We start from the raw sequence: 14,907 nt of genomic DNA, 5'->3' as shown, positions 1-14,907 counted from the left end.
GTGGCTCCTCAAAATAGGCTTAAATCATTTTAGCCCAGTAAACATCCAGTCATTTCTGCATCAATTAATTGCAGAATTTAGCCAGTTTGGAAGCTATCACAATGTTGGCAGTTAAGGTAACTAAGGCAAAAAGATATTAAGTGATCTGTCAAGGATCAAGCAGTGTGGCAGGAAAACCAGGATTACAACTCTAGTTTCCTCGTTAAAAATCAACACTTTCACGATTTGAATCCATGCCTTAAGTGGTGCTTAGTGGAGGGCTTTTTAAAGGACAAGGCATTATTTGTGTATTATTTGGGCAAGTGTTATTATTATTATAATACAAAATCGTTGACGAAGGTTGCATGTCTTTTCATAAAATTATTTTCATCTAAGGAATTTTTCCTCAAATTGTTTTCACCGAAAAATGTTTCACCTAATGTGAAACCTGTATACCAATTTTTTTTTATTTCTTTTTTTTAATTGGGGGCGGCCCCCCCAAACCGCTGTTTTTCGCCCTTAAATACTCCCCCAACATTTCCAAACCCCGTTTTCAAAACGTAACCCTTTACCCCACCCAAACATATACACATATATTTTTGATAATTCGGTGAAACATCCCTCGAGGAAAACATTTTCAGTGAAAAGACTGTATACCATTGACGAATTACAGCGCATTCCTTCATAGTCGTGGAATTTAAAAGAAACTGCATAGGAGAATGGCAGGATTTTACAATTAAAAACGTTTACAATTAAATAAATGATTTAAGGCTTCAATGCTGAATCGCATATCAAGTATTTGCCATAAAAATACATCTTTATGTTCAGGAAATTAATATGAACAGAGGGCCTAAAGTGTGCATTCACTCCGGTATCACTGATGCATTATAGAATGCATTTTTCCAAGGGGTTTAGCTCGTGGCCTGGGAGCCCAACTGGTAGCCATTGAGTAACTTTTAAGCTAAATGGTCTAAAGAGGCACCCCAGATGGGGGCACTGTTGCGCACGACGAAGATGGCCGCCTGAAGGGAGAGCTCCGGCCCGTAACATATCCTACTATAAAATGAATCCTGTTCGGGGCCACCTACACGCCAATAAACATCTGTTATCGGCAGTGGAAGACCTGCGGCATCATTCCACTGATTTCCCTGCAGAAACGCCGGCTCAATCCTGAGATATCGGACTGGAAAACCTACACCGTGAGCGCGGCGACGGCATACCCGGACCACGGTTCCAGAGGAATCACGCGACAGCCAGAGGTGTCGGCTTGTCTGCAGGCCCGAAAGGGGAGGAGCCACCTGCCCGCCTTTTTGCTGTGGGCGCCTTCCTGATACACTTCGGAGTTGCTGGTGAATATATCCTGCTGGCCCCCGGTCCTCCTCCCGGGTGTACACCGCAAGCCCGGCCCCGACGGAACATGACTTTTCTTCAGCGGGGTGCCGACCTGCTCCCTGAGCCGTTGCTGCCCCGCGGACTGATCCTTGACTGACCACCGAGTCGGACCTTGCCAACGGCGGCGTGCCAACTGCGTTCGTTGTCGGGGCCTGCTGATAACATCATAAGGTGGGTGCCCTTGTTGTCGCTCCTCCCGGCATTTCCTCTGCACATACCCACCACACAAGGAGTGTTGCCCTCGCCTCCCCATATGAAGCACATACTGCCCACAAACTACGCTGATGATTGAGTCACACGCCCAAGTGCCGGTGATCGCTGACCACCGACTACCACTGGGCACCAGAACGTGTGTGGATGCAAACCAACAGATTTAATATATGGGCTGCAGCGAAAAGAAAAGTATGGGCCCCAAGAAAACTGGTCCGATGGACTCCTTCGCCAGCTCCCAGCCACATGGTTCTGCCAAGACACTCACTGAGCCCCCGGGCGGCCAACCGGAGTATCCAATGGACGAGAGAGTGGACAAACTATTATCGATGGTCCAGAGTGGATTCCTGGCGGTTAACAGCAAACTGGACGATATAGTGGCCACGATCAGCTCTCTGAAGGCAAGGGTTGACAAGGAAAGTGCACGCACTACGGAGGCGGAGAACAGAATTGGAGTCAACAAGGACTCGATAGCACAACACAGCCACGATATCGCCCAGTTGAAGGGTGACCTGCAGAAAACCCTGAATAAGTGCGAGGACTTGGAATCTCGTTCCAGGAGGAACAACATCCACCTGGTTGGAGCAGCCGAATCCTTCGGAAAAGGTTCCATTCCATGGAAAGCCAGGAGAAAATGTCCTGAAATCCCTCTTGGGCCCCGATGCTTTCTCCGATCATTTTCTCGTGGAGCGGGCCGATCGTACCCTGGCCCCCCCTCCCAAACCTGGAGCACCGCCCCGCACGATCATTGCCCGACTCCTGAATTATAGAGACAGAGACGCTATCCTTAGGCTTTCCAGAGAAAAAGGCTCCCTGCATTATGAAGACAACAGGATACACATATATCTGGATTTTTCAACTAATGTGCAAACGTTGAGGCGGTCCTCCGAACCGGTCAAGATACAGCTGAGGCTACGCCATATCCCCTATGCACTTGTCTTCCCAGCTAAAATCCACATCCAACACGGAGGCCGAGCACACTTTTTTGAGAATCCAACGGATGCCATGATGTATGTCGAGGCCTCAATCCTCCTTCCCCCGGGGAGCCAGGAGACTAACCGCAACTTGCCGCCCCGGCCGATGGCGGAACCGGAGGACCATGCTGGCTGATGAGACTTACTCCGCACTGCCTTGCCACAAGTTCAATAACCCGTTGACGGCGAAGTGGCCCTGTCCACCATATGTTGTCGTAGGGCCGTGAGTCCCCCCCATGGTGGTCGGTCACGTGAGTACAGCTCACACCCCCAGGAGACTTCCCAAGTTATGGTTGATGGGATACATCATCGGGTTGGGGTTGATGATGCGGGTGGGGGTTGGCGGGGGAAACAGGTAAAAGTTTTTCCTGGTGTTCTGCCAGGCACAATTGGGAATGTTACAAAGTTAAAATCAGGGGACTACTTTCCAGCAGGACTCTTCCATCACTTGAGACAATGGCGCCATTCTTGGCAAACGCTCCTTCCAATAGGCAACTATGGCGCAGGCTAAGGGTGGCTTGAACATTAGACTACTCTCCTGGAACATTCGGGGTCTCAACAATCCACTCAAGACAAGGAAAATTGCCGCATGCATTACACGGCAGGACCCCCACATCCTTCTGATACAGGAAACACATGCGCTGGGGAGTATCAATACCAAATTCCTCACACGATGGGGTCCTCATAGGTACTTCATAGAGTATTCGACACAGTCCAGGGGAGTCCTGACTCTTATACACCCCAAGCTATGCTTCAGGTATCTTTCTAGTAAAATATACCCTCTAGGTAGATACGTGCTGGTATGGGGGGAGGTGGCGGGACGGCAAATATTACTGATTAACACATAGGGTCCTAATATAGATAACCCGCTATTTTACTGCACAATCCTTGATATGCTGTCCACATCGGAAGAGGCGCAAATAATATTGGGTGGGGATTTTAATATGATTCTTGATCACTCCCTGGATCGTTCATCTACATCCCCCAGGGCCCCGTCCAAAACGGCTCTTACTGTTAGACAGATGATGGAACAGACCAATATAATTGACGCATGGCAAACGTTACATCCATATGAGAGGAAATTCACTTTCTACTCATCTGTTCATGACTCCCACTCCCGTATAGATTATTGGTTCATTAGTTCATCCATCTCTGGGGCGATCACTGACTGTGCAATACACCCCTGCACACTCTCAGACCACTCGCTGATAACACTAGACATCAGCCTAGATGACTCCCCACCTCCGGCTAAAAGGTGGAGAATGCCCTCTGCGATCCTTAGGGACCCCAATATCTGTGAAGCACTACATATTGAAATGGAGGAATTTCTGGAGTTGAATCAAGGTTCGGTGAGCACCTATGCTACCCTATGGGAGGCATTCAAAGTTTGGATCTGGGGTACTATACTGGGTAAGTCTACAGGTATGCTGAAAGCGGTGAGAAGGGAACTGGGTGTGGCTGAAGCCACAATAGACGCATTACAGACGGAATATAGCGCCACATTGAACAAGGAAACCCTTTCTAGGATGCACGCTTCCCTCAAGGAATTCAATGAGCTAGCCAACAGGGAAGTCTTATACATGGCTGCCCCGGCTAAGGCCGGCAGGTACGGGGAGAGTAATAGAGCGGGGAGATTTCTGGCCAACATGCTTAGAACAGACAGACACCTTAACCCAATCGCTAGTATCTAGAACCCGGCTGGGGTCGCGGTCAATAAAGAAAGTGACATTAATTCTACTTTTGCTGATTTCTATTCTGCTCTGTACTCTGATCATGATGTTAAAACCAGGGAAGACACGTTCAGGTACCTGGACTCCCTCGATCTCCCAACACTCACCCAAACGACACGAAACATTATAGATCAACCCGTTACTATTGAAGAACTCACTGAGGCCATTAAATCTCTATCCGGCGGACGCGCCCCTGGCTCAGACGGCATGACCGCCGAACTGTACAAAGAATTTCAGGGTGAGCTGGCCCCACTGTTACTGAAAGTGTGGGAAGAGGCTATGAATCGTGGTATCCTTCCAGACTCGATGCGTGAAGCAGTCATTACGATCCTTCTGAAGCCACGCAAGCCAGCACAGGATATGGCCTCTTATAGGCCCCTCTCCCTAATCAACACTGACGCGAAAATCTTCGCCAAGGTGCTGACCACCAGACTCCTGCCGTACATGCCAATCCTGGTCCACCCTGACCAAGCTGGCTTTATACCAACTAGATCTACAGCTTTAAACCTGACACGATTATTTAATGTGCTGGCGCAAATAAATCCAGAGGCAAAAGCGGCTGTAGTGGCCCTAGACGCCGAAAAGGCCTTTGATTCCGTCTCCTGGACATACCTTTTCCTGGTACTCGAGAGGTTTGGACTTGGGCCATATTTTATTAAATGCGTCCGGCTGCTATATACCCAACCATCTGCCAAGGTCCTAACTAATAACACCCTGTCCCCTTCTTTCCATCTACACAGAGGGACCAGACAGCGCTGTCCTTTCTCGCCCATTGTATTTGCACTCACTATTGAACCGATGGCGGAATATATCCATCAACACCACTCGCACAGAGGTCTCAGGATGACTGGCCCTCTCCAAATTATATCACTGTACGCAGATGATACGCTGTTATATGTCCGGGACCCACATGAGAATGTGCAACACATTATGTCTGATATACACAAGTTCTCGGAATATTCAGGGTATAAAATCAATGTCCCAAAATCTGAAATATTTCCATTGACCCTTATACAGGTGACCTATCTCATATTACAGGGTTTAAACCTGCCCCCACGCAGGTAAGATACCTGGGAATCATGGTGGCCAGAGATAGACAGCTTCTGTACTCGCATAACCACAGCGAATTACTTCTCACCCTTACGACCAAGCTCCAATTTTGGGCTAATCGCCCTCTGTCCTTATACGGCCGAGAGGCCCTACTTAAAATGGTAGTTCTACCCAAACTCTTACATTTCTTCAACAACATCCCGATTTGGCCCGGTAAACCCTTTTTTGCGAAACTTAAATCATTGGCGTCTTCCTTTATTTGGAACGGGAAAACTGCTAGGCTGGGTTGGGACAAGATGGTGGAGCCATACTCGCACGGCGGTATTGCGGCCCCTGATTTTGCATTATATTGTATAGCAGCACAGGCACAATTTGTGAAACATTGGTTTGACTCCAAAGACACAGCCCCACACATTCTTCTTGAAAAGCACGCAGTCCGTCCTAATGATATACAATCGGTCCTCTTGAACCCCACTTATGGTAACATCTGCCCATTCGACCCGGTATACATCACCATACAAGCTTGATCCAGGGTCTACAGGAGGATTGGCCTGGAGATCCCCTATGACCCAGATATACCCCTGTGGAACTTCTCTAGTATTTCCCCGACTTTTGACAAGGCCCTTCAGCGAACCTGGGACCCAAATAAACATTTCAGGATGCGAGATATGTTCCCCAATGGCATGTTTTGTGAACTCACAGACTTCATAAATGCAGTGGGGGGTGGCCAGCTTAAGCGGCTGCAATACTATCGTATGAGAACAGCTTTTGCTGCTAAATGGCCTTCCTTCCCGGCAGAACCCCAGACACATGAATGCATCAGAGCCATGGTAACGACGGATGGTCATAATAAGGGAGTCTCGTCGCTATACCTTGGTGCAAACACATTCCCCCTCACGAAACACTATCAGAGAAACCTGGGAGCGAGATGTGGGTACCCAGATTGATGACGTGAGATGGGCCCGATATTGTCAACTCACCAAATCGGTCTCCATGAACTCAGGACTCTGACTGATTCAATTTAAAATCCTGAATCAGTTACATTACTCCCCGGCTAAAACGTCTGCAGCCCTCAACTCACACACACCTATTTGCTCATGCCCAGTGGTACCGAGGGACAAAATGAAAGAATATATTGCGCAATGCACAAAAATATCTGTAGCCCCCAACACACAAATCGAGTTGTTCCCGCGCAGTAAGACCGGAGGGACAAAACCAAATGAACAATAAAGTGTGGAACACACAAAAATATCTGCAGCCCCCCAACATACACAAGCTCACACTGGAAAACAAAAGACAATCTGCTTCCCCTGCACACACAACAAACACATCAACACATCACTGAAATTCAAAACATCTTCAACTCTATTTTTTACAAACAACATATACGCGGATCATTGGTAAAATATTCTACGCACATCAACAAAATAACTTGCATAAAAGTATTAATACAATACACATGCATTAAACGTTTTGCCCTCCAAACACATGCAAGCATAACTAACAGGCAAATTATACAAAACCATTTCAATAAGACATCAGTAGGAAAATAAAATTGGTACAAAATGTAAGATGGCAACTTATAAACGTTAACATCTGTAAATGTAGGGAATGCTTACATTAAGGTTCAGTGCATATTATTATACCATAAACTCAAAATAAAACAACACCAACTCTGTTGGAACCTTAACTCACCCTCACAAATAATAAGCAAAAAAGTATGATGAGCACATGTGCATATACCTTTACAACATATACCAACAAGCAACATACATGGCAATCATTCAATACATTCTAAAATCACACTGCATTACATTTTAAATAAATAGGAATAATATGCACCTTATATTAAATAACATATAAAGCCACGCTTAATACATTTACAACCTCACAACATACACTCCTAATTACCATCTTCTTACCACATTTACAACAAACAAGTATCATTCACATGTGAAGTACAAACAGGCATACATACATCAGCAAACAAATTCAACACACAATACTTTAACACATTCACACAAAACAAAAGTGTGAGTTACAGTTCAACAATGATGATTTGATTTTATGTTTGGTGTTTAATGAAATGCCAACTCATAACATTGTCATTCCCAACGTTTATAGATTTTAACTTTTAATAGTAAGCTTAACTTTTGTTGGAAAAAAATATTCATAACCATTTAAATTTGGAAGGTTTACTGAGCATTTGTCAAAGATTAACATTTTGAAGGGTTGTGAAAAATGTCAGTAGCTTATGGAAAAGCCAATGTAACTAGAAATGTCTTTGGAGAGCTTTGCAAGGCAGTGAAACAATGAAACATTGAATGTCTCTGTGTTCCTGCAGCTGGCCCAGTTACATAAGTCAAAGTTCCAATATTAGACCCAATTGCCCTGAAATCCTGATTTTCATGCTGGTGAGCCATATTATGGTCAAAGTAAGACCAAAGGACAGTCAATCGTAGATTACAGAGGGTTATATTGGAAGAAAACTAAAACTTTAACCATTGATGCAATTGGGAGTTCAGTCAAATAACTAAAGATCATGAATTTACAAGTGTTTAACGTTTATTTTTTACTTACCCCGGAAACAATGTAAATTGGTAGAAATAACCAGGCCAGTATGAGGACGCAGAACAAGCCCTGTGAACAAGAAAGGAATGTTAAAACCAACACGCGATTATCTTGTCTCACTCCAAGAAATAAAGAACTTCAAATAAGGATTCTTGGCTCTTACAAATAGGTCCTTAATACTTAGCTTCTATAAGGGATCCTCTTCTGCTTGGCCCAGACCCTCAGAACTGGACTCCCCACTTTTTTATGAGGTCTTACCTTTACACATTCCTTTCTTACCAGCTGAATATATCCTCCAAAGCACTTTGTTGTCCGTCTGTATACCTTTCCACACTGTTTGGTCCTTTTTACATTAGCACATTTGTAGGTTGGCATGTTAGGTTGATTATATTATACTTAACATAGGCCAGATGTCATTTCAAAGCAAGCTAGGCGAGGAAGGAAAGAGCGGTTTGGAAAAAAGTTAGAGAGTTATATGGAAAGGGAGAGGAGGTGCCAAGCTGTATTAAGTAAGGATAGATTACATGGATGGCACCTCAAAACACCATTGGGGAAATGGAGAGGTACAAGTATATTATGAGGTGATATGAAGTCCCTTGTTTGAGGCTAGAGGATGTGACGAGCGAGGAGGAGTTCAGAGGGTGGCAAGTAGGGAAGGCAGAAAGAGGAGCTTGGAGGGGAAAGAGAGGAGATGGGAGAGAGAGAGCAGATCTTGGAGAAAGAGGAGCAGAAGTGGACAGAAGAGTAGAGGTGTAAAAGAGAAGCACTTAAGTGGTGGAAAATTAGAAGATACAAAAGAAATGAAAGTAGGGGTGGCGGGGGAGATCGAGTGAGTGGAGCAGAGGAAGGAGGACGAATAAAGCATCCAATAAGATAGGAGGGGGAAAGATTGTGAGTCAAGGAGAAAGATGAGCTATATGGCAGAACGGTGAGGAGGCCAGAGAGTGGTAAGGAGGGAAAAAACAGAGAAAGACCGGTAGAGAACAGAAATAGACAAGTAGGAATAAAAAGAAAAATGGAGAAGTGTAGTAATGATAAAAAGAGAGGAGAGGAGGAAAAGAGTGTAGGCTAGGCTAGAGGGGAAAGAAAGAGAATCCCAGGAATCTCAACCCAAAGCAAAATCATTCAGTGGTGGAGAGGGGTTGGGGGGCAGCTGAAGGCCTGGAAGAATAAACAGCTGAGCCTACACCACAAACTGCGGACTGGGGTGTGGGGGCGTGTTAATCTCAGGGCAACAAAACTGTGAACGAGTCTGATGCCTGTCAAGACAAAATAAGGTTACAAGGGATAGTGGTGGTAAGTCCCTTAGATGTTCACGTACACCAATGTGACATCCTGACATATTCTCCCCAAGACAAGAAAGGCTCAACAAGGTTCCACGAAAGAAGTATGAGGGTGAGGACCACAGTGCCAAGAAAAGCTACTTTATTTTGTGTACATTCTCAAGCCCCATCCAAGGGGCATATTCAAACCTAATACTATGGGTTTCTATTATACCCAAAGAAAATGAATATATTTGAGTTGTCTGTTGATTCTGCAGTCATGACAGGGGGCAAAGAGAGAGTTTGGGATATATCAGGGCTATAAGGCATCTGATGTATCTGTGTGCAATGCAATGCAAAACATAATGGAGCTCATGTTTCTCCTAGACGTAATTTGACGGCGGGGACCTGGTACGTTTGTACTCAGGCATAGCCAGGTCCGTTCCTTCCAAATGTTTGTCATTTGCACTTCGAGGTGCACATGTAAAGGACAAAAGGCAGCGTACAAGTGTGTACGCCACCTTTTGCCCTTCACATTTGCACTCCTCAGGTCTTAATAAGTGACAGGTGTACATTATTAGAGCTGACTCTCCAACGCCTCATTACAGGGACAGGGCCAATGCAAGTCAGGGGAGGTAATCCTTCTGACCTCATTCCTCATCTCTCTCAGTGCAGTGTTTTTGTCAAGACAAAGTGGGGAGGAATTATGGGAGTTGTAGTTTCCCATAAAATAAACCGGGATAGGGGTTAGAAGGGTTGTGGAAAAAGAGGGGATTCCATGTCTCACCATTGGGGCTTCTGCCCCACTCCTCAAGTACCCCCTACCGAGGTGATGCTCCCTTGCTTGTCCACCCCCAGGATCGGGATCCAAAAGTGATAGCCTTTCAGTGACCACCTGAGTACGGGATTCCCAGGGACTACGTTGTGAAACACCCTATGGTTTTTCACATAAAAAAGAATATTAGCATTCACAGGCATGAAAAAAAATAACATGACCAATGTGTAAGGTGAATGTAACATGAACTACATGCAAATATAGCTTGTTAACACAGAAGTACAAGTGTAGTGAGGCAGCCATCTTATTAAAAATGGAAACCGCAGCACATCTCTGAATGAGCACAGGACTCAAAGCCTTGGGAAAACTCAAAGGGATGAATCCACAGAAATACAAATCCGTTCAGAGCTCACACATTGGCTGGCAACTAATGCCAAGGTTAAAGTGAAATTGGGTAGGATTGGAAACGGTGAAACGAAGGCACAAGAGTGCAATTCCCAAGATCAAGCACTATACTCCCAGATTAATTCAAGTTTTATATGAGCACAACCAGCCTTTGGTAGCCAGGTGCAGTACAACAGTAAGCCCAAAGACTCCATGAAGAATAACTCAAGAGTGTCCCCAGTGGCAACAGAAAGCATGACACACATATTAATATTAGCTAAAACCACAATAAAAAGTAGCTAAATCTATTCCAAACATGGTCCCATCGCACTTGACCCATAATTGGAGAACACTGGCCATTCATTAGAAGCAAACACAGATAGGACACCTGCTGCACACATAGAGATGAGGTGCCACACAAGGCCAATAACAAAGGGATTGCCCGGTCTCATGGCCTACGAATGAGGGATGGTTACTTTTAATTCAAGGAAGAATGTTCCATGGGCCTCTCGCCGCCTACTCTCTGTCTGGCTCACATCCCGATGACCTGTCAAATGCTCAATGTTGGATAGCAACATGCCAAAAGACATGCTGCCCATCAAGTAGTATGCCAACCAACCCCTTGCTGTGAAGATGATGTAGTTTAGCCTGAATATAGGGGTGGTTCCAGGCGGAGCCATCAGATACTTCTAACCTAATTAACTGTTGTTTAACCTGTATGGAATCTATATGTTGCCAAAGCGATGAGATTTGAATGCTTGCATGCTATCCTGGCTTTGTTTTGATGTGAATAAAATTGGGTTTTGCTGTGCACTTTGTCTACTTCTTTGTTTAGTCTGGTTTTGATTGATTCTGATTCCTCTGGACCCATCTGGGAATTTGGGGCAACCTTAACACTTCAATTCATTGGCGCAGACCTGGACTCTTCCTCTGGGAAGGCTTTGCCTCCCGAGTTGAGGGCTCAACATATCTTGCATATGGTAATGAGATTTCAGAATGCCCAACATCTACAAGCATTCTACTTTCTGCAGTTGCTGGGCCTCATGGCATCCGGCATTTTCCCATCTGTTCTCCATTTCATCTTCCCCAGAGAGTGGACCTACTCTCACAAGATGGATGCTGTTTTCTTCACCTAGGAATCAGAATTCTGAACCTTCACGTCTGGTTTTTGAGAGGTTAAGATATAAAGATTATGACATTCCAGAAGACATGATGCAGGTGTTGCTTTCGACCGGAAGACCTGCAACAAAAGCACTATACTGCTGCGATTGGAATATGTTTTGCAGCTGGTGTACAGCTAAATATATTGATCCTTTCACTTGCAAAACACCAGATGGGCTTTCTTTGTTGCTGCACCTAGCACCACAGGGGCTGCAGGTGGCTACTATCAAGGGATATCTGGAGGAGTTATCCATTTTAAAATGCATGCCAGAGGAAGGCCGTTATGATTGTCATTCAATTTCTCAAAAGACTGAAAACTACTTTCCCACTAGTCCCTTTTCTGGTTCCATCCTAGGAGTTGAACCTGGTACTAACCTTTCTAATGGGAGCTCCATTTGAACCTCTCCATTCTTGTCCTCTCAGGTTATTAACCCTGCAAACCATCTTTTTGGCAGCCATCACTTCTGCTCACAGAGTGAGCTACAAGCCTTGTCATGCAAACCATCATTTAATTTCTCCAAAGAGAAGGTAGTTTGGAAGGTTTGTCCTGTAGAGGAGAAGACATACATATCTGCAGGAGATCCTTCCCCTACCTCTTGTGTATTACAGCCATGCAACCGTGCCCTGTCTAACACCAGCTGATGTACCAATACCGCAGCGAGTATATGGAAGACGGTATTCATTAAGACAACCATATCAAATGTACCCTCGAGTTGATGACAGCCCATAGGAGGAACTCCCTGAAGGAATATGAGAAAGAGCTAAGAAAATGGACTGATGACATCATAATAAAGAGTGCACCAAGTCCTGAAATACTGAATGAACACAATGTATGGATCCTAGAGGAGAAATGACGAAGTAAAGAATCAAGTGAACCTTAAAATGTAAAAGAAGAAGATTACATGGTAAAAAGTGCTGCATAAATTGGAAGTATAAAGAATTTACAAACGCTGAAATGCAAGATAGATTATGTCATTGTATAGGCTAGCTATAAGTAGTGAATAGAATGCAGGTGGAGCCGCCATTGTACAGAAACTGGACCTTGGTATCATGAAATAATAAACCAACGAATCATGGAGAAAAAATGGAAGGCTATGTCGCAGTAGAATAGCAGGATATTGGCGCTGCATTGGGAGGCTGTCTGGCCTCAAGTCAAGAACTGAGAAGTCGAGGTCACCTATGTACGCTGAAGAGGAACGTTTGTGTGGAGGATGAATCCTTTCACGTTAAGGTTCAAGAAAGAACACAAAGGATGCAACGTCTTGATTCATTTAAAACATTTAAAAGCTTGCAGAATGAACAAAATCATGGTCTCTTGTCACATGAGTCGAGGAAGGAAATAGGTCTTGAACTTGGAGTTCCAGACACGATAGCAAGTGCCTCACTCCCGTTGCATTCCCAGGACAAGACTACTCTGCAAGGCCAAGTACAAAGAGAATTTCATGGCAGAAGGCATGGGTGATGAGATATGTTGGGCTAATTGGGTGGAAGGGCAGCCTCATGTCCTATCTACTTGCACCTGAGTCTTGGCTTACATGCTGCTAATTGGACCAAATGTTCCAGATATGGCACAAGCGTGCCACACCAATTGTATTAGTCTGTATAATGAAGGACCTTATAGTTTGAGAAACCAATGAAGCACTGTTTAACTGATTTTTCTTAAATGCCACGTATGAAGAGGTAGGCATAAATTATCCACCTGATAATGGACAGCCAATAACAAACGTAGCTCCTATATGATTGTATATCTAGATTTGTCCCTCAACCAATCCCAACCCTTGATAGGTGTTTCACTATTGCCACGTAGCATGATGTTATTCTGACACATAATTTTATTTTTTGTGGAAATCGCAGAGAATGAGCATACGTCTGTTGATGTTCGTTGTAAACTCCTGGTTTTAGATAATTGCTCAAAAACAGCAACTTGCCATCTTCTTGAGTTTGTTGGTTATTTGGACTCAGAATCACTCTGGTGTAATCCCATCCAGTAACAGATGCATGTTCCAAGGGCCATAAGCTCATTTGGTAGCAATGCGGATGGTTTCAGATCTAAACTAGTTTGGCTTCAGAGGTGTGGGCGATCGGGCATCCTCTGCCATTAGCTGGAAGATCATGGAGTTTCCTGTGGAGAGCAGCCGATAGAAATAAACTTGCAAGAAAAATCGAGACAGTGGGCAGGTCCATCCTTGAAGAAATCCCTGGTCAGTTTCCACGGGTGCTCTGCGGACAGAAGGCGAAGTGGTCGGATTGGAGGAGGAGTCGATACCGAAGGCCTCGAATCGATTAAACGGATGTAAGTATACTAAGGGAAAAAGCAATATAAAGTGGCGGGATTGTGATGATTTATGAAAATAAAGTGGGTAACAGGAAATTTTATGTGGATAAAGGAACACCTAGGTAATCCTATTTCAAGGGAGATAGAAGAAGACGTCTCAAATTCCAGTTGGAATATTAAGAGAGAGAATACACCCGGTCAGGACCGTGGAAGGTGAAGTCTTAAAATCTGTACGGGGTAATATAATTGGAGACAAAGAGAAAATACCTCTTACTTTAAATTATTATAGAGAAAAGAGAAGGTGATCACAGGGGTTGTTAATGTGTATTGTATTATTATAGTGATTGTTATTTGATGTATGAAGTTCTGAAAAGTGATAAATTGTGAAAGTTGGAAGTGAAGTTGGTTTGAGTTAAAGTGTAGTAAATGATTGCTGCCAGTCAGAAGACAGATAGGTTTTTGAGACGAAAGAGGATTGAGCAGCAATTGATGGTGCTTGCTCATATTTATTGTTTTTGAGATTAAAAGAGTTGAGCAATACGTTTTGAGATAAGTAGAGATTTATTAAATATAACACGATAACGATCTGGTAAGTATCGACAGTTAATTGTGACTTGTCATTATGGAGGACCTCCTCTTATGCACCTTTCTAAAACATTACCACGACAGGCGCCCAAGCTCAAACAGTACAGTGCAGAATGGGTAAAGGGCACAGCTGATAAAATGCTCATGCCATGGCCACAAGGGGGATCATTGTCAAAAGCAGTATTACCACACATGACCACATATGTGCATGATGCGTACACGGGAAAGAAATCAGAGAAAAGACTGTCAGTTTTAGAACTCGGGAAAATGTATGAAGAAGAGAAAGAGGTCCCGGACAGGAAGAGTGAATGCTTAATCAGCATAAGGGGAGGGCATCAACCCCTCGCCTCCTCTTACTGCACTTGAATCTAAGAATGTAGATGCAGAAGAGATAGGGTTTCATACTTTAAAAGAATTAAAAGCAGTTGTGGGGTATAGAAACCCGACATATGCACCCCCCGCTTATAGTAGCAATGAAAGTCCAGAAGAGAGTAAAAACAAGGAAGACGCATGTAAGTTCATACGAGATAAATAGGAACAAGGCAAGCCATAGAATATA

General features: G+C 44.4%; 1 protein-coding gene across 2 annotated transcripts in view; it reads right to left on the bottom strand.

Annotated features, from left to right (window-relative positions):
- The window catches only part of SLC5A11 (solute carrier family 5 member 11), a 672,168-nt gene that overhangs the window by 471,172 nt on the left and 186,089 nt on the right, over positions 1–14,907 (bottom strand). For both annotated transcript variants that reach the window (XM_069647357.1, XM_069647356.1), the window contains exon 5: positions 7,916–7,975. In XM_069647357.1, coding sequence (XP_069503458.1) covers positions 7,916–7,975 — 60 coding nt within the window. The remainder of the gene's footprint in view (positions 1–7,915; positions 7,976–14,907) is intronic.

This window comes from Ambystoma mexicanum, chromosome 2q, assembly GCF_040938575.1.
Source record: "Ambystoma mexicanum isolate Mex_15411 chromosome 2q, UKY_AmexF1_1, whole genome shotgun sequence".
Taxonomy (NCBI): Eukaryota; Metazoa; Chordata; class Amphibia; order Caudata; family Ambystomatidae; genus Ambystoma; species Ambystoma mexicanum.
This window is presented reverse-complemented; position numbering and strand designations above follow the sequence as displayed.